At 38.5% G+C, this 27,702-nt stretch overlaps 1 protein-coding gene and 1 long non-coding RNA gene across 2 annotated transcripts in view; one reads left to right on the forward strand and one right to left on the reverse strand.

Annotated features, from left to right (window-relative positions):
- The window catches only part of rapgefl1 (Rap guanine nucleotide exchange factor (GEF)-like 1), a 47,176-nt gene extending 19,558 nt beyond the window's left edge, over positions 1-27,618 (forward strand). Inside the window, exons 3-16 of the mRNA XM_042393433.1 lie at positions 4,640-4,729; positions 9,095-9,252; positions 10,448-10,545; positions 11,324-11,436; positions 12,893-13,060; positions 13,198-13,295; positions 14,542-14,664; positions 15,111-15,289; positions 15,797-15,887; positions 19,383-19,433; positions 19,984-20,071; positions 21,906-21,970; positions 23,390-23,444; positions 24,182-27,618. Of these exons, the coding sequence (XP_042249367.1) occupies positions 4,640-4,729; positions 9,095-9,252; positions 10,448-10,545; positions 11,324-11,436; positions 12,893-13,060; positions 13,198-13,295; positions 14,542-14,664; positions 15,111-15,289; positions 15,797-15,887; positions 19,383-19,433; positions 19,984-20,071; positions 21,906-21,970; positions 23,390-23,444; positions 24,182-24,306 (1,502 nt within the window). The 3' untranslated portion in view covers positions 24,307-27,618. The remainder of the gene's footprint in view (positions 1-4,639; positions 4,730-9,094; positions 9,253-10,447; positions 10,546-11,323; positions 11,437-12,892; positions 13,061-13,197; positions 13,296-14,541; positions 14,665-15,110; positions 15,290-15,796; positions 15,888-19,382; positions 19,434-19,983; positions 20,072-21,905; positions 21,971-23,389; positions 23,445-24,181) is intronic.
- LOC121884570 lies at positions 18,388-24,218 on the reverse strand. Its single transcript, XR_006092370.1, has 4 exons — positions 24,146-24,218; positions 23,544-23,652; positions 19,514-19,587; positions 18,388-18,649 (listed from the first exon to the last, which is right to left on the reverse strand). It is a non-coding gene; the product is annotated as an uncharacterized LOC121884570 (long non-coding RNA).
- Positions 27,619-27,702: the final 84 nt, after the last annotated feature.

Below are 27,702 nucleotides of genomic sequence, written 5' to 3' on the forward strand. Positions count from 1 at the left end.
GGGGTTCAGGTAATGTTATTCTGTACATTTGATTGTGTTTTTACATCTTTGAATTGGAGGAGTATTTATATCCTGTTCTGATGTCGGATGTTAAACGTGGTCAAAGTTCCAAAACTTGAGGTGAACGTATGTAGAAATGCTGCCTGCAAGTCAACACTCAGGGCTTCAACCCGCTTCCTTTGCAACGTTTTTTTTTCTACCTTGCTGATGAGCTGACGTGTTCAAACAGCCGTCCGTTCTGTAGCCTTGGTTGCTAAGGTTGTTGCTAAGGTGTTTCCATGTGTTGTTCACGTTGTCCGCTCTCATATTTCAGAATTTGTTTACGTAGCCTCTGGAGCCGGAGGAAGCTTCCTGAAGCTGACCAATCAGAGCAGAGTGGGCTCATCAGGAGGCGGGGCCTTGAAGAGACAGGAGCTAAAACGACCTGTTTCAGACAGAGGCTGAACTGAGGGGCTGCATAAAGGACCAGTAGAAGATACATAAGGAGCTTTTAACTGGAAATCATGCAAAGATATTCCAGTAGAGCCCCAGAATATAAATATAGAGGCTGGAAATATGCAGAATATGAGTCCTTTAAAACTCTCCACTAAAACAGCACAGATGTAAATGTAGAGTGTTGTGATGAAGCCAGGATGGTATCGACTATTTGACTGATCAATCAACCATGTAATCAGTATCAGAGGTTTAATATCTGTCTGACCCCGTTATCGATACACACACACACACACACACACACACACACACACACACACACTAACACATGTATGTATGATGTTCATTTCTCTCCTCAGTGTTTCTTCTCTCACATTTCCCTCTCCATCCTCTCACTGTCGGCAACGTGGTGTCTCTATGGTAACCGCCTGCAGAGAGGCGGGCCCTGGCAGGACACGCCCACTGCAGCATGCATCTCTCTCTCACACACACACACACACACACACACACACACACACCAGCAGCAGCAGCAGCAGCAGCAGCAGTATATTTTAGTAAATGTGATCACAGGTTTTGTCTGAGTCGTGCTGTTTCAGCGTCTTAAATTACAGCTGTTGACTGCAGCCGGAGTTTATCATCGCGTCTCTTCTCTCCACCAGTGTTAGTTACAGACTGTTTTAGCTCAGAAAAACAGGTTTTATGTGAATGTTGCACTCTGAAAAACAGAAAACTACAGCAGTGCTCGTCTGTCTTTCTGTCTAAAATAGATCAGTCTTACTTTCTGTCCTCTTTTTTTTTTTTATTCCCATAAATGCTTCAGTTCCTGTTTTGCATATTTAAAACAACCACATCTTCAAGGCTAAATATATCTTCATGGCCTACATTTTGTGTGTGTGTGTGTGTGTGTGTGTGTGTGTGTGTGTGTGTGTGTGTGTGTGTGTGTGTTCACAGTTGATTTTCACAACAGAAACATGAACAGTGTTTCAGTCATTTTCAGGGTCTCTGCAGGTATTCAAGAGTGTTAAACGTCCTGTCCAGCGGGGTTGGATATCGTCTCTTTCTTGCTGTAGACAGTAACATGAGTTGTACGTTTTTGTTTATTCTTTGTTTGTTTGTATGTGTTTGCAGACTGTGTACTCAGATCCTTTACTGCAGTAAAAGTACCAATACAGCAAAGTAAAAATACTCCATTACAAGTAAAAGTCCTGCATGAAAAATCCTCCCACAGTAAAAGTACATAAGTATCATGAGCTTGATGTAGTTAAAGTATTGCAGTAAAAGTACATAAGTATTATGAGCTTGATGTAGTTAAAGTATTGCAGTAAAAGTACATAAGTATTATGAGCTTGATGTAGTTAAAGTATTGCAGTAAAAGTACATAAGTATTATGAGCTTGATGTAGTTAAAGTATTGCAGTAAAAGTACATAAGTATTATGAGCTTGATGTAGTTAAAGTATTGCAGTAAAAGTACATAAGTATTATGAGCTTGATGTAGTTAAAGTATTGCAGTAAAAGTAGTGGTTTGGTCCCTCTGACTGATATATTATTATATATGACATCATTAGATTATTAATAGTGAAGCATCAGTGTTAGAGCAGCATGTTACTGTTGTAGCTGCTGGAGGTGGAGCTAGTTTACACTACTTTATATACAGTTAGCTAGTTTAGTCCAGTGGTTCCCAACCTAGGGGTCGGGCCCCTCCAAAGGGTCAGCAGATAAATCTGAGGGGTGGTGAGATGATTAATGGGAGAGGAAAGAAGAAAAAACAAAGTTCTGATACACAAATCTGTTTTCAGTTTTTGGACTTTTTCTCTAATCTTTGATTTTTGCTGAAATATTGGACGATGTTGGACAAAACAAGACATTTGAGGACGTCATCTTGTGTTTTGGGGAACAATGATCGACATTTTTCACCATTTTCTGACATCTTATGGACCAAACAACTAATCAAATAATCTAGAAAATAGTTGAAAATAATGAAAATAATTGTTAGTTGCAGCCTTGTACAAAATCAAAATATTACTTTTTTACATTTTGTGATTTGTTTGTCATGTCATCACATAAAGCTGCAACTAACGATTATTTTCATCATCTATTTAATCTGCAGATTATTTTCTCAATTAATTCGATTTGTCTATAAAATGTAAGAAAATAGTGAAAAATACCCGTCAAATCATTTCCTTCAAATATTTTATCCGACCAACCGTCCAAAATCGCTTATATTTAATTTACATAAAAAGCTTAAAAAGTGACTGAAACAATTTTCAGAATATCTGGCAATTCATTTTCTGTTTTGTTTTTATTTGTTCGCATATTTTAAAAAGTCATTTTTTTTATTTTAGAAAAAATAAAAACATACATTTCCCTCCATACGCTCAGATATACATGAATCCAAAGTGCAGGAGGCGGGAAGCTGAACACTGATGCAAACAGCTCTCCTGACAACTCAACACAAGATGAACAGAGTTACAATAAACAGGAATAATGAGTGGTGGAAGGCTGATCAGCTAATTGATTAATGGTTTGGTTTTGAAGGTGCATTTTATCTCTTCTTCTAGGCTAACAGTTTCCCCCTGCTTCCAGTCTTTATGCTAAGCTAGGCTAACCACATCTCTCTGTGCTGGACACACAGAGAGATGAAACTGACATCCATCTTCTCATCAGGAGGTTTAAAGAAAATGTTAATTTTTTTTTTAGATAAAATGGAGACAAAGCAGCAGAGATCTCAATATGTTCAGTGTGAGTTTAAATTGCTTGCAGCCATATATTCAAATATGTGGAACGGCATCTGGGTGTTGATTTCCATAGATTTGTATGTGCTTGTCTCCAGCTGTCTGTGTATTCACTTCAGATCTTCAGTTCATCTCTAAACGCAGGAGAGTTTGTAAGAAAGAGATCAGAGGTCAAAGGACAGAGGTCACCGAGTCTTTACAATGTTGTTTAACTCTATAATGCTAACACATCAGCGTCCACCGGTTTGAGCTTCTTAAATGTGCTGATTTGCTGCTTTTCACTGTTTTATATTATAGTAATAAAACTATTATCTTTGTGTTTTTTATTGTTGATCAGACAAAACAAGACATCTGAATGTTTGGACTTTAGGAAATTGTGATCAGTATTTTAAAGAGGACAAACTCACTGCACATTTCCAGCCCTATATTTATATTCTGGGGCTCTACTGGAATATTTTTGCATGATTTCCAGTTAAAAACTCCTTATTTATCTTCTACTGGTCCTTTATGCAGCCCCTCAGTTCAGCCTCTGTCTGAAACAGGCCGTTTTAGCTCCTGTCTCTTTAAGGCCCCGCCTCCTGATGAGCCCACTCTGTTCTGATTGGTCAATTTCAGGAAGCTTCCTCCGGCTCCGGAGGCTACGTATACAAACTATAGTAGCAGGATATCACTTCTTTTTCTCCTTCTTTACTCCAAATGTCAACTTCTCAAATCCATCCATACATGTTGGAGCTGAACAACACATGAAAACACCTTAGCAACCACCTTAGCAACCACCTTAGCAACCACCTTAGTAACCACCTTAGTAACCAAGGCTACAGAACGGACGGCTGTTTATGGGCATGTGCGATGAGCCGACGTCAGCTCATCAGCATAGTAGAAAAAAACATCGCAAACAAAAATTGATAATGAGAATAATCGTTAGCTGCAGCTCGAGTCGTGTCCCATGATGAATCCTAAAACAGCATTTCTGGGAGTTTATGTAAACATTAACTCAGTTATATGTAAACAGTAAATATTATAAATATATAGAGCTGATCATCGGCTCAGTGAGGATGTAGATTAAAGAGCACGAAATGGAAAAAAAAAATCACCTACAAACGGAAACTATGGACAAAAGCATTTAAAAAAGATGGCGGCCGCTCATCAGAGATGATATCTGAGGCCCATGAAGTGAACACAATGAAACTGAAAAATGAATTTTGTGTCGTAATGCAGATTTATTATGAATCCATCAACTTTTATTAATCACTTTCTACTTGTTTGTTTATTTTTCTTTCATTTTTTCCTTCCTCTGTTTTTGTTTTCTGTCTCTTTTCTAAAGTTGCATCTGTCAGATCATTTTCACAAACTGCTGTGAGCAAATCAAAAGAAGATAAACAGCAAGTCTGTCTGTGTTGTTGTTGTTGTTGTTATTTGTGTTTGAAGGTTGTCTGTACAGCTAATCTCTCCGTCTGTCTGTGTGTCTCTGTAGAAACCCTGCTGGATGACTTCATGTTGACACATCCCATCTTCCTGACGGCCGACAGGTTCCAGCAGGTCCTGCTGCAGCAGTATCCTTCACATTCACACACCTTCACATGCATAATTACCTGCACAGAATGTGCTCTCAGCGCTGCCTTGTGTACCTGCATGTGACCGCAAAAGGGACGCCCAGATATGCACGTGTGAGCTGAGATCAGAGTCCACTTTGATCAGAGGTTTAGAAGCGTTTTATCATAGGTGGCGCTATTAAGACGCTAAACTATAACTGAAAACATTTAACCTTCAACAAAACCCTGATTTTTTTTTGTTGTTTTTTTTTAAACTACTGGCAAACAGGTTAAACTTTGTTTAAATCTACTGGTGGCTGTTGGGAACCCTTCACTGTAACTGGTAAAATAATGAAAACAGACAGTAACACATCATGTAGCCCCGAAGTTAGCGACAACCTGACCAGGCTCACTTAAGGTGGACCAGCTATTCTCTTTTTAGCGACAATCTCAGGGCTTGTGTCCATATAGCATGTTTTTCTGAGTGCCAGTGTCTTTCTTCAGTTGTCCCCAGTAAGGAGGGAGCGTATGCTGCAGCATGTAGTTCTGCACCCAGCAGCTTTTTTCTGTTCTGAGTTCTCTGAGCGCTTCTAGTTGAAAATCTCTGGTGTCGTCACTGTTGCTCCTTTTCAGGCAACCAATCATATGTCAGACGGATCGTGTCACATCCTCCTTGCTCTCTAGCGGCGACACCGGGGACGTCACAGTTATTAAGCTCGTCCATGCAAAATATGAAGGCAAACGTCCTCCAGTTGGTGCTCATGATGAAAAAACAATAAAAAGCAAAGGGACGATACTAGTTTATCATTCAGTGATGGTCAGAGTGGTGATATGTTGTCTTAGAAACAAACGTGTGCAGCGTTTTTTTTCTCTCACTGCACAAGCTTTTATTCCAACGCTCCCCAGCGCCCTGCTAGAGAAAAACGCTAAATGGACACAAGCCCTGAGCTGCTGCATGTCTCAGACGGCCTGCAGGACGACACTGCTCCTCAGAGTAGTTCTGTGTAAGGCAGTGAGAATGTGCTGCTTCTTTGGTGTGACATTGTTCTTCTGATCAGCTTCGTGCTGCTGATGGCGTCTAGCTGAACGATAAGAAGACTGAAGATCTGTGAGTGTCGGTCTTTTTTATTTCAAGACGTCACCTTTGACTCCGGGAAATTAAAACAGATGTTTTTCACCATTTTTTTGACAAAACACATTAATTGAGAAACTAATTGTCAGATGAATCAATAATGAAAATAATAATTCGTTGCAGCTCAACCTAAAACAAAACTGTTGTTTAGTTTATGTGACGACAGGACAGATGTGCCAAATAAATTACAAAATGTAACAAGTAATATTTTGACTTTGTATAGAGCTGAAACTAACGATTATTTTCATTATTGATTAATCTGCTGTTTATTTTCTTGATTAATCAATTAGTCATTAAAAGTCTTCAGTGTTTCTTAAAGTCCAAGACGACGTCCTCAAATGTCTTGTTTTATCCACAAGTCAAAGATCTTCAGTTTACTGTCAAAGAGACTAAAGAAACCAGAAAATATTCAGGTTTAAGAAGCTGGAATCAGAGAATTTGCACTTTTTCTCTTTAGTAAAAAAAAAAAGACTCAAAACGATAAATCAATGTAAGTGATGCAGGTATTAAAATTAAATAACATATTAAAATGCATCTGAATACACAACAGTTAACAACATATCTGAGTCCATGAAGTTACAGGTGAAGCTGCGTCGTTAAAAATGCAAATGAAACAGTGTTTTCTGTGATAGCGTCCAGTTTAATACTCATCCACACAGAGAGCTGCAGGGAGGAGAGGAAGTAGAGCAGAGAGAGCGATGTGGGCGGAAGAAGAAGAAGAGTGGGAGGGATGGACATCTTCATCTCTCAACTGCTGCTCTCAGAGGGAACGACTTAAATATGTGGAGACGTTTAAGAAGTAAATGAATATAAACATGAATAACTGTATGTGAAACGTTCAGGGACCCGTTCAGTGTGTCTGGAACTGACACCATCTGAGTGAGACAGAAATATGAAACAACAGTAATCCACTGATAAACGTCTGTTTCCATGGTTACAATACAAAGAGAAAATAATCAACAGATTAATAGATAATGAAAATATCTGTCTGGCTTTAATTCCACTTGTATTTCCCAGAGCTTTATGGGAACTGGAATCTCAAAAACAATTATTTTCATTATCAATTAATCTGTCAATCTTTTTCTCAAATAATCAATTAGTCGTTTGGTCCATAAAATGTCAGAAAATGGTGAAAAATGTTGATCCGTGTTTCTTAAAGTCCAAGACGACGTCCTCAAATGTCTTGTTTTGTCCACAACTCAAAGATATTCAGTTTATTGTCATAGAAACCAGACAATATTCACATTTAAGAAGCTGTTTTTCTTAAAAAAATGACTCAAAACAATTAATTGATTATCAAAATAGTTGGCAATGAATCGATTAATCATTGCAGCTGTGCATGTATGACACAGAAAAGCCTCAAATTCTCACATTTTAGGAGCTGCAACCTGCAAAAACAAGAGACTAAAACCACTATTTGATTATCAAAATAGTTTCTGTCAATTGACTAATCGATTAATGGACTAATCAATAAGTCCAGCTTTAAGACAAACAGCTGTAAAAATGAGAGTTTAACTACTTTATCAAAACATGCAGGATCACCTCTGAGCATCAAACCATAAAGATCAGAGAGCTCCACTGCAGCGCCATCAGGCCGCCGCCGCCGCTGCTGCGTTCATGAAGCAAACGAGAAAGAGAAAGTGAGAGACGGTGTGTGTGTGTGTGTGTGTGTGTGTGTGTGTGTGTGTGTGTGTGTGTGTGTGTGTGTGTGTGCGTGCGTAGTGAATGTGGGTCATCATGGCGGGGTGTCTCTCTCTCTGTAGTCACAGACTGAAGCTGAAACATTAAAATCGGAGCTGGATGACAGTCGCTGCAGTGACGGTGCAGCTTCCTGAAGTCTTTGGTCGGATTTGATGCTACAGAAACTAAAACCTGACTGAATCTGACAACCTGCACTGACTGAAGTAATGGGCCATTGTTGCCTTTGTAGGCAGCGGTGGAAAGTAACTAAGTACATTCACTCAAGTTCTGTACCTCAGCAGGGGCGTTGGCTGGTTTAACCATCAGGGGCTGAGCCCAGATTCTTCCCCATCAAAAACTTTTAAAACTTACTTCTCAACAGACTGTTTCCGTGCATTGTTCTTGCCTGTGAGGGCTACATATTGCTTTAGAAAATGAAAAAATCGGGGGAGGAAGGAAGCGTTTGGATATGATTTACCACATAATCTGCACATGAATATTCCAGCCACTCGAATGTCTCCAACCAAAATGATATTATCATATCAGATACCAACTAACATTATTACTGTAGGCCAAACTCATAATACAATGATGCTTTCACAAATGAGAGTTGAAAACGGCTAACTACTCTGTGACTGAGCAAAGTTTCAGAATTTGGTGTCAAAATCATTACTGATGGACCGACATGATATGAACCACAATGAACCACAAACGATTAAAGAATTAACTGTATATTACATCAATATCACTAAGATTCAGTGTTTATTTCATCTGACATCTCTCATGAGTGACAACTTTTTAAACTGACCAACGTTATCAGCTCAGCTAGTAGCCTGGAAGCTGTCGATGTATCGCATGATTAGAAAAAAAGTTGGGTTGGTCAGAAACCTTAACCCAATAGGACACAAGTATTTCCACGTATTTTCCTGTAAACCTTCTCTGATTGGTCTTGCTTCTGGTCTGCTCACTGAAAATACAAAATCACAACACTGCCGTCTTCTTTAGTGACAAACTGCTCAAAGTAGAGAATTATTCAGGGCTAAAGAAAAACTCTTCAGAGCTACAGCCCTGTCCCCGTCCATGTGATGCTACTTTCTACATCTCAGAGGGAAATATTGTACTTTCTACTCCACTACATTTATTTGACAGCTTTAGTTACTTTTCAGATGAAGATTTGACACAATGGATAATATAACAAGCTTTTAAAATACAACACATTGTTAAAGATGAAACCAGTGGTTTCCAACCTTTTTGGCTTTGTGGTTTCAAACTGAAATTATTGGCATTTTGTTCTTTTCACTCTTTATTTAAAAAAAACCCCCAAAAAACACTATCGTTTTGTCTTTTCATATTTTGTCCTGATGGTGACGCTGGAGGTGTTTAAAACCAGTAGGATTCATCCTCTGTCTGATGGACTGACAGGACGTTCTTGTCTTTTTGTCTTTTATCTGCTAACGTGTTTCAAGTTTCTTCCTTAACTCAAACTTTCCCAGATTCTCTCTGGAGACGGAGGGGAAGGATGGAGAGGAAAGAGGGAGGGAGAGGGAGGCAGAGGGTGAGAGAAGAGAGGGAGGAGGAGGAGGACGAGGAGGAGGAGGAGGAGGAGAGAGGGATGGAGAGACGGAGGGAGGGATGGACAGAGCAGAGAGGAAGCAGGCGGTGCTGAACGTGGCGTTCCGATACCTGGACACCTACAGAGAGCTGCTGCAGGAGGAGGGCGAGCGCAGCAACAGCTTCCCAAAGGTAACACAACATATAACACACACATACACAACAACACACACACACAACAACACACATACACAACAACACACATACACAACAACACACATACACAACAACACACATACACAACAACACACACATCCTCTGTTCACTCTGCAGCAGCTGCTCCTTAAATCCTCGTGTTTCTGGTGCTTCAAACACAGTTCTTGTACTTTTGTTGCTTCATAAACAAGTGTTTTGCACCAGTGTTTTAAAGACATTTGTTGTTGGAAGCCAAGTGCAGCTAATTTGGGATTCAAAAGCTGCCAAAAACATTTGAAATTCATAAAAAAAAAATGTAAATATGGGATCCAGTAAGGGTCAAAAAGATTTTAAACTTTTAAAATGATGGTCAGATTTGACTTTTGTTTTGACGTTGTTGGAAATAATGCAGCTAATATGGTTTTTAACTTAAGAAGCAATGTTCAAAAAATGACTTTCATCCTTGATGTTTCTATATGGATTTAATCCAGAAAAAGGAGAAAAAGTGGATTAAAAGTTAACAAAACTAAATGATAAGTCTAAATTGTGAGATTTTCAGTCCAATATTTGCTTTACCATGAGTATATGGGTATTTTTTTTAAAATTCCATTATGTCAAATTTTTCATTTATTTTGTCAGACTACATTTGTATTTGTCTGTATTTTGTTGACTCGGCATCATAAGTGAACAGTCCTGAGGCGTTCCTGGTGTTTCTGGTGTTTCTGGTGTTTCTGGTGTAAACACTGTCTGAAAGAAAATAAGATGATTTACTGTAGTTGAGTCACTGAGTTGCTAAATTACGGTCTGTGTATTACAGTTGATATCGTATTATTGGTAAAATGATCAAAGCAATATGAGACAGAAAGTGAAACAATCACACACACACACACACACACACACTCAGGTACAGATGATCACATCTTTGCAGGACGGGAACTGTTGATGTTGACATCTGGTTGTCTTGGCAACCGCACTGACTCACATACCTTTGAGAACTTTCTGACCTTTTACACACACACACACACACACACACACACACACACACACACACACACACACACACACACACACACACACACACACACACACAGTAACACGGCCTCATCTGCTCTCTTTGACAAAGAACAAACAAGTTCTTTGTTAAAAGTGTGAAGTAGAATTTTAAATGACTGTGTGTTATCATTGTGTGCAGGAGCTTTACCTGTGTGCAGTTCAGGAGTTGAGTCGGTATCCAGAGCTGGTGGAGGACGTCCTCAAACTGCAGAGATGGACCGAGATCTTACACTGCCCGTAAGACACACACACACACACACACACACACACACACACACACACACACACACACACACACACGCACACACACACACAGAAACTTTATACACATCTAGGGCTGGGCGATATGGACAAAATCAAATATCACAATATTTTTGACTAAATACCTTGATATCGACATTGCCACAGTATTGTAGGGATGAGTATCACTGCTCTCACAAAATATTTATACAATGAGATTTTTGATAAATAATCATTAATAATGTGAATATAATGACTAAGGGGGTAAATGCAAATAATAGAACAGCTGGAACAGTCTGTTAAGTTCAGAAAACGACATTTTACTGTAATGCAGCTTTAAACCAGGAAAAGACAACACTTTTATCACATATTTACTATCATTTGTATAGCATCTGTGTATCATAGTTATCACATTTTTATCACAGAAAATATTAATATATATTTTTACCATGTGTTTATTTATATTTATCTTGTAATTATTATATATTTCTCATGAAGATAATAATAACGCTTATTGTTATTATATTGTTATGTTATTATTACTAGTAGTAGTAGAAGTTGTTGTTGTTTTACCAATGAATAATGATAATGATACAAATCTTTTAATAGTCAGTATGAAAGGAGGAAAACCTCTTTCACTGCTCATATGGACACGTGACTGCTGGTTTAAGACACAGTGGAAAGACTGTGAACCCGTCCTTTAAAGAGGTTAGATTTGATTGCATAGAGTCAAACAACCCTTTAATCTGTCTTAATTCTGTCTGTGTTTGTTCAGCTCTGATGAGGAGAAGGAGAGCAGGAAGAAGCAGGTTCGTCCTCTGTTCAGACACTTCAGACGCATCGACGCCTGTCTGCAGCCCAGAGAGGCTTTCAGAGGCTCCGACGAGAGTATGACACACACACACACACACACACACACACACACACACACACACACACACACACACACACACACACACCTGTACACACCTACATGCATGCATGGGCAGAAATATAAAAGCTACTGTACTGTATTATCTGTAAATACAAACACAGTTGAAAGGCAAACACACCTGCACTCTGTGGTCTGAATAAACAAATCACACACTGACTGACACACCCTGGACACACCCACACACACACACACACACACACACACACACACACACACAAACACTTTGTGTTATCAAAGGTATCAGAATAATTTAGTTTGTTGTACAGTATGTATCTGTAGTCACCATTTATCAGCTATTTATCACATACCAACACATTACCTTGCTATAAACACCTAATATAGCATTGATGTAGGTAGCAGCTACACAGGCTAGCAGTCTTTGTGCTAAATGAACCTATTTAATGTTATGGTTGCCATTGGTTGCTAATTGGTGTAATACCAGTATGTGCTTAGCCTAGCTTAGCACAAAGACTGGAAGCAGGGGAAACTGTCAGTCAGACAGACTTGGAATTGCTGGAAGGTTGATTTTTTTCTCTCAGCTATTGAACAGCGGTAGAAATGTAAGCGTAAAAATGAGACATTGTTATTTTAGCAGCCCTTTGCATTTTATCTTTTGTTTTTGTTGTTGTTGGAACTGTTGGTGACCAACAACCGCTGGGTGTAGTGACTACATGCAGCATCCAAAGTCTTTATATTTGGCTTCTAGGTCCCATTGGTTGCTCACATAATCGTCTTAGTTTCTAATATCAGGAATTTCTGATAGCTATGATGTCTCCCACTTGGTGAAATGTTGCTAATTTAAGCTTTTTAAATGGGGTGACCACAAGGCTAGCAGTTGGCTAACCATCTTGTAATAATGTGTGAACACTTCCAAGTTGGAATAAGGTGAAGTTTTCCTGTTCTTCCCATTTTGTACACAGTGTGTAAATGTATTGTTACAGTTTACAGTTACAGTTTCTAGGTCCCTGTAGTTTTAGAGTTATGTTCTAGTTCCTGACCTCTAACTGCGGTCATCTAAACCTGGCTGATGGCGGAATGGACGGATTACTAGCTTGTTAGCTAACAAGATATAACATTTAAATCTGACAGACTTGGAGTTGTTGGAAGGTGGAATTGTCCTCATTTAAAAGGCTAACAGTTTCCCCTGCTCCCAGTCTTTGTGCTAAGCTAGGCTAAATACAACCTGGGCCTACAGTATCTCAGTACAGGACACACAGAGATGGAACTGATTTCCACCTTTTTATCTGAAGACAGAGAACAGGAGGATTTACCAAAATATCAGACTGTCCTTTTAAGATGCAGTAACACAAAATGGTCACCAGATGGAGCTGAAATTTTGCTACTTCTATCGAATCTGTTTGTTTATCCCACAATTTAACATCTGTCTCTCTGTCTGTCTCTTGTTTCCAGTATTTTGCAGGGTGTACACTCCGGATCATTCCTACGTCACCATCAGGAGTCGTCTGTCCTGTCGGGTCGGAGAGATTCTGGCTCTGGTCAGAGAGAAACTCCAGTACAGTGAAGACCAACCGGTTCTACCTGGAAACCTCATACTGGTGGCAGTCACATCAGCTGGAGGTCAGGAGACGCACAGTTATATCAGACTCACCAACTTAGGAAAATATTAGGAATACCTTTCACAATATAACACTCTTTAAATAAATACAGGGGCCAGTGAGCATATATTTAACTGTTTTTATTGGATATGTGTTCAGAGAAGGCCGTGTTTCGTCCCAGTGATGAGGCTGTTTTCACCACGCTGGGAGTCAACACTCACCTGTTCGCCTGCGAACCCTCTGAGCTGGAATCACTGGTGAGAAACTGATTGATTCATTGATTGAAGTTTAAGGTTATGTCTGGTTATTTTCTGTATTTTTCTTCATGTCAACAAATCTCATGTTTGGATCCAAATCAACAATGAACTGATCTACTAACTAGTATTGTGTGTGTATCCAAAGCCTGATATATCGTAGACCTCTGTTGTTGTCCAAAAACTATCAAAAACACGTCAAAGAGTCACACCGCTGCACTGGGTGACATGTTCCTTCCTTATGAAGAGTTTGGTCACGTTAGTTTGATTAGAAACAGCTCCAAAGACTAATAACAGTGATCACAGTTTCAGTTCTCCAGTGAGTAGTTCTGTCTAAGGCAGACTTATCAGCTTTTAAGATGATATGTTGAATTTGTTAGCAAACAGTTGCTTATTTCCACATCCAGCAGTTAAGGACCAACATTATCATCACATTGATAATGTCAATAATTATTTGTGGGATTCCTCAGATTTCTAGTCTTGGTCCTTTGTAGTTTCAATCTGGTTAGTTAGTTAGGTTTGTCCACCTGTTTTCACCAGAATAGTGTGTAAATACAACTTCTGTCATATTATTAGATTCTTTCTTTTTTTTCATTTATCCCTTATTTAACCAGGTAAAATAAAGTACCAGGTTATAAAGTAGCTGAGTTGTGTTTCTGTCCACCTGGTGAGTGTAAGTCCAATATTCACTCTCTTTTAGCTCTGTTTTTACTCTCTACCAAGTCCTGAGGGAAATATCTGGCTCTTTAGCTGCTAAATGCTCCACTATGTTCACCAGCTAGTCTACAGCTAACTGTGTCTGTTTGCCGTTTGGTGCTTAGCAGGTAGTGTACAGTGGCTTTTTAGAACTTTTTCTCTGAATATAGCTGCCTAATGTGGCCCAAAATGACGCTATGAGAGCACTGAGAGTGAAACCAAAACAGTAAAATTGCAGCCAGACAGATAAACAATGAGCTGAAACTTGAGAAAAATTAAAGCAATTAAACTCAAGGAATTTCCAAAAAGTTCCGTAATAAGTCCACCAAAAGTAAAAGTGGGAAAAATATAACTGAAGTGTTGCTAAAAGACTCCAAACCGACTCACAAAGTTTGGTGAAAGGTTTGTAGGCCTGGAGGGTTTATTACATCTGCAGGAACCGCAGATTTGATCTTATTCATGTGACGATCTTATTTGTGTTCACATGTTTTCAGGTGTTTCACACTTTAGTAAAAAACAAAACTGTGTGTGATGTCATTTGCTGCACCCTCAGCTCCCTCTTCCTGAGGAGATCCACTGGACTCCAGGTGACAGCAAACTACATGACATGTCAGCGGAGGAGGTCGCCAATCAGCTGGTTGTGTTCGACTGGGAGCTCTTCAGCTGCGTGCACGAGGTCAGTGACACAATTTTGTCAAAGTCAGGGTCTTGTTTCTCAAACTACTAAACACGATCAGTCATGTCCAGATATATAACAAAACTGCACACTCTCACACATCTTTGACCTTTGACATTTAGACAGTTTCCTGTTTATAAAGAATCAACGACGTGTGCACACATTTCCAAAACTTTATTTTTGTAGCCATTTGTCAGCTCTGGCTAGCTATCATTTCACATATTCCAGAAAGAAACAGCAGCTAGTAGCAGTGATAACACTAACAGGCTACAGAAAGTTAGTTTTAAAACTAAGTTTAGAATTGAAGAAACAAAGTGATGTTGACATGAAAAATAAAAAAGTAACGTTAGCATGAAAAAATCACGGTGCGATTAAAGTAGACGAACACCACAATAATGGAATATGTCTTTGGGCGTTGTATTCTTCTTCATTGGTGTCTCTTGCAGGTGGAGTTTGTGTGCTACGTGTTTCACGGAGAGCAGTCCCGCTGGCGCCCCCTCAACCTGGAGCTGGTACTGCAGCGCTGCAGCGAGGTGCAACACTGGGTCGCCACGGAGATCCTGCAGTGTCAGTCACTGCCGAAGAGGGTCCAGCTGCTGCGCAAGTTCATCAAGATCGCAGCGCTGTGAGTCCACGTAGAGCGTCTCGTTTCAGGGAAAACATCTGGACTCCTGCAGCTGGCCAGACGGTTTTCACGAAATGAGCATTTATTTGTTTTTATTTTGTCTTAACAGATTTGATTTAGTGCTGAAACAGTCAAAAGTCAATTATTCCAAAAAAATTGAATCACCTCACCAACGCACCTTATCTTCAAGTTAGCTTCTAGGCTCCTTTACATTCATATCTGACAGGTGTTATTAAAAGCCGACGCTGTCAGTCAAAAGATCAACTTTCAAATAACTTGTTTTATGATATTCAGTTACAATATACTGTCACATTAGACAAAGTTAAGAAGCTGGACTGAGGTAATATTTGGTATTTGTACATAAAATATGACTGCTGATGAATTTTCTGTTGACTGACTAATCAATTAATTGACCAATCATTTAAGTTTCCTGACAGTCAAGTGGAAAGGTTAGATGGCAAAGAACTAAAAATCCATGATTGTAATGTTGTGTTCTGTGTGTTTCAGCTGTAAGCAGCAGCAGGACTTGCTGTCATTCCTCGCTGTGGTTCTGGGTTTGGACAATCCAGCTGTCAGCAGACTACGACTCACCTGGGAGGTAAAACACACACCTGACACCGCTCTGCTTCACCTTCACACTACTGCACTACACTCCTATAACACTTCAGAAAAGGAGATTATGATATATGATCAAACTGGCTTCATGAAACGTCAATTCGCTCAGAAAACAATCAATCAAACTTTATTTATGTAGCACCTTTCATAGTCAAATACAATTCAAAGTGCTCTGCAAGTGATTGACAAACATACAGGATGGTAAATATGGATTTGCAGACTAATGAACACCAAAAATAAGTAAAAAGCAAAGGAATTAATTGACTAAGACAACAATAAAAGATGAGATAATGAAAGAAAGACAGATAATAAAAGATAATACAAGCAATAAAAATCCAAATAAAATGATAAAATACCACACAAAATAGATTATAATTAGACAGAAAAATGTTAAAATATAATAAAATAAATAATAATGATGATAATAAAAAAATTGGTACATAAATAACCAATACAAATAAGATCATCAGAGGAGGTGAAACAGATTGTGGTTCAAGGTACCAACTAAAAAATGTGTCTGTATGCTGATGATTTGTTGCTGTATATGGACCAGCCTCCTGTTTTATGTTTAGTTTAATACCTGAATAATGTAATGACAGAGTTTAATTTAAACACAGAATCACAGATTATTAAAATTAAAATTAATTTCTCAAAGAATTACAAAACAATATATTTTAAGATCATCATTTGAGACCTCACAACTTTTAAAACAAAACTGAAAACTCATCTTTCAAAATTCGCCTTTATCTACAAACGTTAACTATATTTTAACCTCATCTACAATATTATTATTTCATTTACTATTAATTTATAAATTATTTAAAAGACCATTCCAGTGATTTTGCACAATCAGTCCAGTAAATCCTGTGCTACAACTTGCATTACTGACAGCCGTTTCGGTTCATTTCAGTTTGTTCGCTCGCAGAAACTTCAGCTGCTAATGCATCGTCATGAAACACTGGCTTTCGTTAAACTGACTCAATTTTAGAGTTTTAATAGAGTTAATAGAGTTAATAGAGTTAATAGAGTTAATAGAGTGGTCTGTGAATCCTGCTTCGTGGTGCGTTCAGGTGCTGAAGTGAAGGTCTGATGGCTGCAATCACTGGCTGTGATGTTTAGAAACTCAACAAATATCACACATGAATATCGTAAAAACTGAATTGTAATGTGGATGTGTCACCTGAACTTTTCATTTTGAACATTTAAAGAATTATGCAAATTATTACAAAAGCTAAAATATGGCCGCATGTTTTGTTAAATCTCCCTTTCATCAGTCTCTGTGATGGGTTTAATATTCCTGTCTTGTGTCTGTCTTTGTGACGTTTTTGTGACGTTTTGTGAAGCACATTGTATTTCATCTTGGTATAACGTGTGCTATTTAAATATAGTTGAATCATTTTATGATTATTATCATTATAAAACCCAATGATGAGACACTCTGCAGTGTTTCTCAATGTTCAAGGTTACTTTCATTGTCTCCTGTAGGAGAAAACTGTCCTGGATGAGGGAGCAACAGCAACATCAATCATCACAAAAGAAACACATTAAATAAGAGCAGGCACAGCGCCAGGATTTCAGTTTTAGCTGGGCCTTTCAATTACAGAAGTTAATACTGTTTGCCTTCCTTTGACAGTTTCCAACTGGTAGTCTCGCTAAAACAGAAATGACTGATGATCATGCTGTGGACGAGCACGTCTGGTTGATTATGACACTTTTTAAATGTTTTTCTAAAACATTTTCAATGTAAAGGATAGCACATTATTTACCCGCGACAGTTTGTATTTATTACAAGCGGCACACGCGGGAATATTGCTCAAATCGTGCGGAAATTAAACATAGTGATCTTAGTATCTATCATGTATATTTTTTCCTATGGATTGTGTTGACCAACACATCCATTCATTTAGAACCCTGACATTTTAATTCTATTTAAGGAAATACCATCTTGTTTGGATGATCTGGATTATTATTTGTTGAAGCTGACTGCAGGGAGAGAGAGAGATCGACTGCTGGGTGAGCTAGATTGACTTTTAACGAGAGAGAGAGAGAGCAGTGCACTGCGCTGACAATTCATAAGCTTGTCTCAACAGAAACAGTCTGTGCTTTCAAGGCAATAAAGAGACAATCAAGTCAGACAGTGATTTTCAGCTCTACTTCCCGTCTTGCCTGCATTGTTTTCTAGGTTCTTCTAGTCTCAACAGGAAGTGGATTTGCAGCTGTGTGACTGCATCTGTATTCTAAACCGCACAGCTGGAAACTGATGTGTTATTACAGCCAACATAGACCGCTGGGCTGAAGCCTGAATAAAAACGCACGAAAAAACCAAATCTGCTGCTGAACAACCTCCGTACTGCGGCGCGCATGCACAGGCTTAACAGGCCTGGGCCAACGTGAAATGGCCTGTTGTGATTGGTCCAGACTTCACACTGACAAGGTTGTCTGGTACACCAGGGCCAGACCCAAACACACGACTCAAACAGTAGTTCCAAAAAAACAAGTCTTTAATAGCAGGTTCGGTACACGGGCAGGCAGTCAGAGAAGACAACAGGACCAAAAAAAGGCAGATCCGGGGTCAAAAACACTAGAGACTATAACAAAGAGGATAATGCTGGAACGCTTGCAACTAAGGGCTAAGACGAACTGGCACAGGAAGCAGTGGTCACACAGACTAAATACGCAGGTGGAGGACATTTGGGGATGATGACGAGGACAGGAGCGGGAAACACACAAGGGCAGGAAGTGGATCTGAAACGAGAGGAGAGTTAGAAACCAAAATAAAACAGGAAATGCACGACTAAATGAGAGAAAAAACAAAACATAACCTAAAGGCAGGATGATTCATGACACACACACGATAGCAGCTTAAAAAATGTTGTCTTTTACTTTTTTAGGAAGAGAAACGTTCTTTTGTTTTTTTTGTCTTTATTGTGTATTTAAATGTTAGTTTTATTAAAAATAAAAGTTGTTCCAGTCGTTTAGGATGCGCCAGTTGTACAAGTGGGCGGGTCCAGGCCTGTTAGACCCGCCCACAACGCCACGCCAGAATAAGAGCACAACAAATAACACACAATAGATATGAAACCATTCACTTAAAAAATAATTCTATGGCAAAACATCTCAGAACAAACAGACAAGTCTCACTTTACATGCTTACAGACAGACACACAGTGAAATCCTGCAGTTATTTTGCCTCCTACACTTCTGTCTGTCCTCCAGGAGATAAATATAATAAATGTAACTGATAGAGGGACAAATGAATGTTTATAATGATTATTCACAGTAGTGTAATTTGATAAAATTGTTGTGTGTGTAAACATACAATCTGGATGACACACGTGTGATGTGATTAAAAAGTAGAACTGGTGTATCAACAGAAAAATTCATGAATATTTGGTCATTAGTGGGAGAAATATCCAGTTTCTCAGCCGTACGTGGTCGGTGTTTTAATGATCTGTTCTCTCTGTTTCTGTGTGATCAGGGTCTCCCCGGGAAGTTCAGGAAGCAGTTTCAGCAGTTTGAGAGCATTGCGGTGAGTTTTCTGTGCTCTGGTTGATAAAAAAAAGTAAAATGTTTTGTTTAAAACAGAAAGGTTGACAGTGGAAAACGTACGTTTTAAGGATGACTGGGCTGAGAAATACACATTCATGGTTCCCGTAGGACGTACAAGACCAATGAAACAGCATCTGTAATGAAGAGCTGGAACATGAAACATCATTACGACACTTAACATGCAACATTTTGAACAGAACTGTCCCAAAAACATGAACATCAAGACTCCAGCAGAATAACTGTGAAATCAAACATTTTGTCACACAACAGTACATCATCTTTTCATGCTCAAGTTTTAGGACTCGGTTACACAACGAAGGCGTTACGTCGCCTATTAATAGAAATGCTGGAGTTCTGGAGTTTTTGTACTGAAATGTAATTTAATGCAGCCGTACTGGACCTGTAGTGGACGTCTAAGACCTCTGCTCAACCTGATCATTTCTGTTACCCAAAAATCAATTTCATTCAAACAAACAGGCCTGTATGTGACACCAGCATCATGAATTTAATTGATCATATCTGTGTTACAGGACCCGTCCAGGAACCACAAGTCCTACAGAGACCTGATCACCAGCCTGAGACCTCCACTGATCCCCTTCACACCTCTGCTGCTCAAAGGTAGTCACAGACACTCCCAGCGGAAGATAACGTTTGAGTTGCGTTAAAAACAAATCAACTCACAGACCACTTTATTAGGAACAGCTGCGTAATCTAATGCATCCAATCCAACAGCTCTGCCATCATTTCTACTTTAACGAAGTTTAAACATTTTCAGTTTCTGTTGACGTTGTCAGAAAGGTGATAATTCTACTTTATGTTTATTATTGATGTCCTGGTGGGTGATGGTGTATTGGAGTGCATTATTTATTATTTATGTTTTTTGGCAACATATATTTGTATTTCATATATTCATTTGTAATCACTTACGGTAATTTATTCATTCATTATTTTTTGGTAACTTTTTTTTTTTTAAATCGCAGTAATTAATTTATTCATTTATTTATAACTTTCGTGTGTCACCCACAGTTTATCAGCTCCGCCAAAAACCAGCGTTTTCTGTTTCAGAGACAGATCTGCTGCCTTAACAGGAACTAAATGAGACGACATTTCATTTAATTAATATGTATTTTAATTATGTGACTCATTTCTAGCGTTCTTCATGTCCAGCAGCAGAACGACAGACTGAAACTTTCCAAATAAGACGTCTTTTAGTTTTGTGATTTGATGAAAGTTCATTAGCGGATCATTTATCGGCCCTCTGAGAGACTCTGTTTCTCTCCAGCTGCGTTAGCACGTTAGCACCACCTCACTAATTAGCACTTCTGGCTAATCAAAGCACTTCAAAGACTCTTCTCTTCATCGCTGCTTTTCTTTTCCTTCTCTGCTACGTGTTTCTTTTCATCGTTCAGTTTCAAAGGACTTTTAAATGAGATTACTGTACACACTGTATGCCTCTGTGTGTGTGTGTGTGTGTGTGGAGCTTTAAGCTCTCCGTCTCCATGGCAACACCACCAGAGAAAGATGGATGGAAGTGAATATAGTGGTTAAAAGGAGAAAGAAAGAAAGAAGAGATTAAAGCTGTTATGTATTAAATGTTTATAGGACAGACGCACTAATATGAGATTTAATGGCCGACAACCAAAACATAACTGATAATATTACAAAGAGGACAGCGAAGGCCTTTTCTTTGATTGAAAGGTTAATTATTTCATTGCAAGTTTGCAGTTTCAGAAAGAAAGATTTCTTAAATTGGTAATGCTTTATTTCACAGGTCTGTTGATTTTACACTAATTTCCTGTAAATCTTATGTTTTGTTTTAAAATCTGAAAAGTTACTAATAATTATAACTGTTATAAATGTAATGGATTACACGCTTTATTTTACAGCTCCCTTCATTTTATACTAATTTCCTGAATATCTTTCAGGTATTTGACGGGTAATTTAACCAAAAAAACATATGATCAGTTTATAAAATATTAAAAATGAACAGTATAAAGTGGTTAAAATGATCCATCTTGACCGACAACAACATCAAAGTACCGCTTACATAATGATCCAATAATATCACATTCTGAAAGGAGCCATTTTGCAGAATGAGACTGTTATCAAGGACATTTTGCTGAAAATATTATTATTATTATTTATATTTATTAAAATTTTGAGTGTAGGACTTTAACTTGTAATGAAGTATTTTAACAGTTTTCCTTTGGTAGACTTTATGCTATAAAGAATATTAATATTAATGTAAACGTGATTCATTTATTGAATATGTCGGTGTCTAATTAAAGGACCAGTGTGTAGGATTTAAGTCAAGTCAGTTTTATTTATACAGAACCAAATCAACTGTTACTTGAGCAGGTTAAAAGACCAACTGACTGAAAGTGACTTAAATTAAATGAGTGGTGATAAACGGATGGATTTTAAAGGGCTGATTGTTTTCTGTCTCTGTCAGACTTGACGTTCCTTCACGAGAGCTGCAAGACGTTTCACGGCGAGCTTGTCAACTTCGAGAAGATGGTGAGTAAATTCAGATTCAGTTAAACTTTTTTCATTTCAGTATAAAAATCAACTGAGTCTAATGAAACTTGATTACTGTCTCTGGAGTTTAGGCTCCTTGTATGATCAGATATCAACACATTTAAATACAAACCAATACACAGAAGTACATGAACAGAGGCAGTGTAGTGTATATTACATTTAGTTTTACTGTAAATGTACAATACAGTGCAGTGGTGGAAAGTAACTAAGTACATTTACTCAAGTACTGCACTTAAGTACAGTTTTGAGGTACTTGTACTCTACTTGAGTATTTCCATGTGATGCTACTTTCTACATTTCAGAGGGAAATATTGTACTTTCTACTCCACTACATTTATTTGACAGCTTTAGTTACTTTTCAGATGAAGATTTGACACAATGGATAATATAACAAGCTTTTAAAATACAACACATTGTTAAAGATGAAACCAGTGGTTTCCAACCTTTTTGGCTTTTGATGTCTTACAAAAAGCAGTGTGTAGTCGGGGTCACATTTCACATGTCTATGAGTTGTTAACAGCTCCACCAAATAGTGATTTTTCCCTCTAAACTTCTCACATGCTTTCATTTCAATAAATGTTCAAATGATCCAATATTTCAGCAAAAATCAAAGATTAGAGAAAAAGTCCAAAAACTGAAAACAGATTTGTGTATCAGAACTTTGTTTTTTCTTCTTTCCTCTCCCATTAATCATCTCACCACCCCTCAGATTTATCTGCTGACCCTTTGGAGGGGCCCGACCCCTAGGTTGGGAACCACTGGACTAAACTAGCTAACTGTATATAAAGTAGTGTAAACTAGCTCCACCTCCAGCAGCTACAACAGTAACATGCTGCTCTAACACTGATGCTTCACTATTAATAATCTAATGATGTCATATATAATAATATATCAGTCAGAGGGACCAAACCACTACTTTTACTGCAATACTTTAACTACATCAAGCTCATAATACTTATGTACTTTTACTGCAATACTTTAACTACATCAAGCTCATAATACTTATGTACTTTTACTGCAATACTTTAACTACATCAAGCTCATAATACTTATGTACTTTTACTGTAGGAGGATTTTTCATGCAGGACTTTTACTTGTAATGGAGTATTTTTACATTGTGATATTGTTTACTGCAGTAAAGGATCTGAGTATTTCTTCCACCTCTGCTAAAGTAAAGATAACTGTTGATGAATCTCACAGTCAATGTGGTTGAAAACTCCATGAGGATTTTTTTTCTTTTTTTTTCAAAAGGTTTCAGTGGACTTTGAGTTGTGAAATTATGATTAGAAACATCAAAAACATTAACTATAACAAACTGAAACAATAAACCTAAAGCTCAAACGTTTACTGCTTTTAACTTCCTCCCTCCTCCTCCTCTTTCTTCTTCTTCTTCTGCAGCATAAAGTGGCGGAGATGGTGAGGATAATCAGACGATACAGGAGCAGTCAGCTAGGTAACTCACTCTCACACAGATGTATGAATGGACTCCTCCCTGCTGTCAGTACAGCACAGGCCTCAGGGCCGACATTAAAACATGATGTTATGTTTTTACCTGTTCATGTGTCGACACGCTGCTGCAGCTGCTGTGACCTCTGACCTCTGACTTCACTCATCAGACTTCTCTCAACATGTTTCTGTCAAACCAAACAGACTGAACACGTCTGTGCAGAATATTACATTCAACTTTAGTAGTAGCACATAAAGTGATAAATGTAATATAAACATGCATAGAGATAAATACATATGAACACATTAAATGATTAGTCGATCAACAGAGATTCGTTGCCATTTATTTTGATAATCAATTAATTGTTTTGAATCATGTTTTAAGAAACAATGTCCAAATTATTAATTATTATAATATTTTTTGGTTTCAGCTACCAGAAGATGCATGTTTTATGAAATATTGTAATCCCATGTGGTGTCTTACATCACACAGAAATGAAAATTAAAATAAAATTAAAAATATAGGAAAAAGTGCAGAAAATCAACAGATTATTTGATAATGAAAATAAATTGTAGTTCTTCTTGTAGATCTTGTAGATCTTCACATTATGTTGAAGTTTGTCTCCATCTGGTGGTGAAGTTGTGTCACTGCATCTCTGTGTTCTGTAACTGATTAATGATGGAAAGATTGTGATTTTATCTGTTTACCTTCCTTTCTGTGTTTTCCTCTCTGTCGCCCGGTAGCCATGGACACGGAGACGTCCCCGTCCCACCTCCAGACGAAGGCGTACGTGCGACAGCTACAGGTGATCGACAACCAGAACCTGCTGTTCGACATGTCCTGCAAACTGGAGCCCAAAGACACATAGAGAGAGAAAAGAAAGAAGCTGGGATGAAGAGATGAAAAGGAGGAGGAGGAGGAGGAGGAGGAAAACGATCACATGCTGTTATTCAAGAAACTTGTGTCAAGGGGAAAAAAGGAAAGGAAACCTACAATCTCCTCCTCTTCCTCCTCATCTACCTGCAACAAGAAATTAATAAAAACAAGATTTTGATCAGCTGAGAAAAAAAGCTTCTTATTCTTCCTCTCCATGCGCGACTATCACTTCCTTTTCCTCTGACTCGTCTTCTCCACATCCCCTCCTTCCCTTGTCCTTCCATCAGCAACTGTCTAGTCCAAACACTGCCAGTAACCCTGACAACCAACACACGATGATCCACAACAGACACATTTGGACGAAGTTCGTCGATTCGACCGACAGTTGGACCAAGAACTCGTCACCTTCAAACAAACTGAGAGACATTTGTCAGTTCATGATCCAGTTGGAGTTTGTAGTTTGAACTCCAGATTCATTCAGCAACTATCAGGAACATTCTTGAGATGTTCGTGAAGGTCTACTGAGAAAACCTTTGACGGAAACATCACAGAAACCTCCGTAGTCTTCCTGAATCTATTTGGGACATTCAGATTTCAGATATAAACACCTACAGCAACCAAACTCTTCAGAAATAACACAGAAGTGTCCTGTGAAACTTTTTTCCACAGTTTGTTTGAGACACTTTGCAACTCTGAAATCTTAATCTCTGTTGTGCAACAGTTTTGAACGTTTCTCTTCCCTGAACGCAGCCTCAATGAAATAAATCCTGTCAGAGGTGAAACAGGACAGCAGTGAAGATGAAGAAATGAATCATTTTCCTCCTCCTGTGGCGACTGACCAATCAGACTAAAGACAATCTGACCACCTGATTGTCACTTGACTGACCTCTGACCCTTTCACAGCCTGCAATCTGGATGCTTTCCATTCAGCTAACGTGACTCATCACTTCCCTCCCTCACATCTCTTCTTTGTGTCTTAGCTCGTCCTAATGAGAATGCAAGAAATTGTTTTCATGAAATGACACATCCTCGCTCACTCCAGCATCGTATCAAAGAGACGGCAAATTACTACTGATGCACAGGAACTTTCCTCTAGTGACAGTCTTATAGAAAAACACTATAAAACTCCAATATTGATTATAGATCTACTGCGGCTCCACAGATAGTGACTGTCAATTAGAATTTATTCATGAAAGAGCAGAACACTTGAGGCAGCGAAATAAGTGCTCTACGTAAAGCCTATGATACAGCTGAATCGATCATCAGAAAATGAATCAACAACTATTCTGATAGTCAATTAATTGTATTGAGTCATTTTTTGCTATTACTATACTAGATATTACACATTTTCTGGTTTCTTTAGTCCTGTAGACCAGTTTCTGAATCGATTAATCGAGAAAATAATCGACAGATTGATCAATAATGAAAATAATCATTAATTGCAGCCCTAGTCTATAATCTGTTTGTGTAAGACTCAGGCTTGATACTACAGGACTAATAATAGCTGTGAATATACAGAAGTTTAGCAAGTTTTGGCTGTTGATGAAAAATCAATCAGTCAATGTACAGAAAATTAATCAGCAGCTGTTTTGACGATTGATTAACAGTTCATTCTTCAAGCAAAAATTAGTGAATTTGCTGCTTTTCCAATTCATACATGATAGTACAGTAGTAGTCTCCACAGCGAGTCTCCTGTACAACTTGCAAACATGCAATAATATAAAAAATATTACAGATTCACTGAAACTTCCCCATAAGATACACCTGTGGTTCCTCGTCTCCTGTGAGACTCTTTTAAGTTATTGGAACATCCTCGATGATGGCGCATTGATTTGTGGGTCCTAGTCTGAAAGGACAGGAGGAAGTAGAGTTATCTGAATGGAAAGCACCCTTCTGTCGATCAGCTGCCAAACAATTAACATGGGAATTATGTTCCTGCGAAGATGCACTAAAACATGTCCATGGATCTACAAATGAAAGGTGTTTTGGGTAACTGGACGTCGCGGACAACCATATCTCGAGCTGACTTGTTGATCCAACTTCCTGTCAGGAGACAGGTTGGAATTCACACACTGGAACTGAACTGGAACAGGTTACAGTATAAACCAAAACTGCTTCACCAACATCTCTGAACAACAACAACAATGTGCAGACGGAGAATTTAGACAGACAAGTTGATTCTTTAACTGGAGAATACATCGCTTTCAAAGACGAGTAAATGTCGATTTACATTTCGCAGCGTTGGTTTTGTTCTCCAGGATCTTTTCTTGGACACAGGCCAGACTGTACAACACTAAATCTTTGCAGAAACAGTCAGTAAATCATGTGACACTAAACCTTGTAGAAACTGGTCTGAGTGCAGGTGGAACCAGTAGAAATTAGACTTTTTAACTCTAATGTCACTCCACGAGTTTACATGTCAGACTCCTGCACCCGGAAATCTGTTCATGACTGAATATATTTTTCCATCAATAATGAACTATTTCACATCAAATTCAGGACACAAACACGAAAAGACCAGTTATGGATCTGCAACTGAACTGGCGATTATGGTTAGTTGTGTCCATAGTTTACATCAGTGGTAAGGGCTGATAGTCTGACCTCTGACCTCTCTGATGTTACACACAGGGGAACTGTTTCTTTATGCTTCAGATTCCTCCATGATTTAATCTAAACAATGACGATGCATTCACTGACAGTATCTGTGATGGACTTGTGGACACTGTGGGACATCTGTCACAGTGCGTTTGCAAACTCAGATCGCATGATTGGACTTGTTTAGCAGAGGACTGTCAGGATGGTGGACATTCCTCGCTGGATGCGAGCGTGTAGATGCTGGTTTTCTACCGAACGTGATCTCAGTTTCAGTCTGAAGATGTTCACCAACTCTTCGGTCTTTTCTGCTTTTTGTTTTGGGGCTTTTATTGTCTCTCACAGTGTTTTCTGATCCAACAGGGGGGCTGGAGAATTCAGCAAACTGCTCAACGCCACTCACATCATGCTCACTTTAAAGGACCATACTGATGTTTTAGCCTGTTTACAACAAATCACATCTACTCTGCATTGCTGCCAGCTGTTTTTCAAACTGCACCACAGTGGTTTATATTTTTGAATGTGGTTTAGTTTAGTCAGTATTATTGGACAATATTTTTGGTCACTAGGGGGCAGCAGATTAAGCTGTAAACAGAACACCTGGCATAGTATCTGCTTATAAAGTAGTTGTGGCTAACATGTTAGCAAACAGCTCCCTACTTCCACAACAGAAACAAACATGATCATCCATTAACAGTGAATAATTACCTGTGGAGTTCCTCAGGGTTCCATTCCTGGTAAATTTTCAGTTCACATGCTAACACGTTACGTAACGTAACATGCTGTAATAGGTTGA

Source organism: Thunnus maccoyii, chromosome 18 (genome assembly GCF_910596095.1).
Source record: "Thunnus maccoyii chromosome 18, fThuMac1.1, whole genome shotgun sequence".
Classification (NCBI taxonomy): domain Eukaryota; kingdom Metazoa; phylum Chordata; class Actinopteri; order Scombriformes; family Scombridae; genus Thunnus; species Thunnus maccoyii.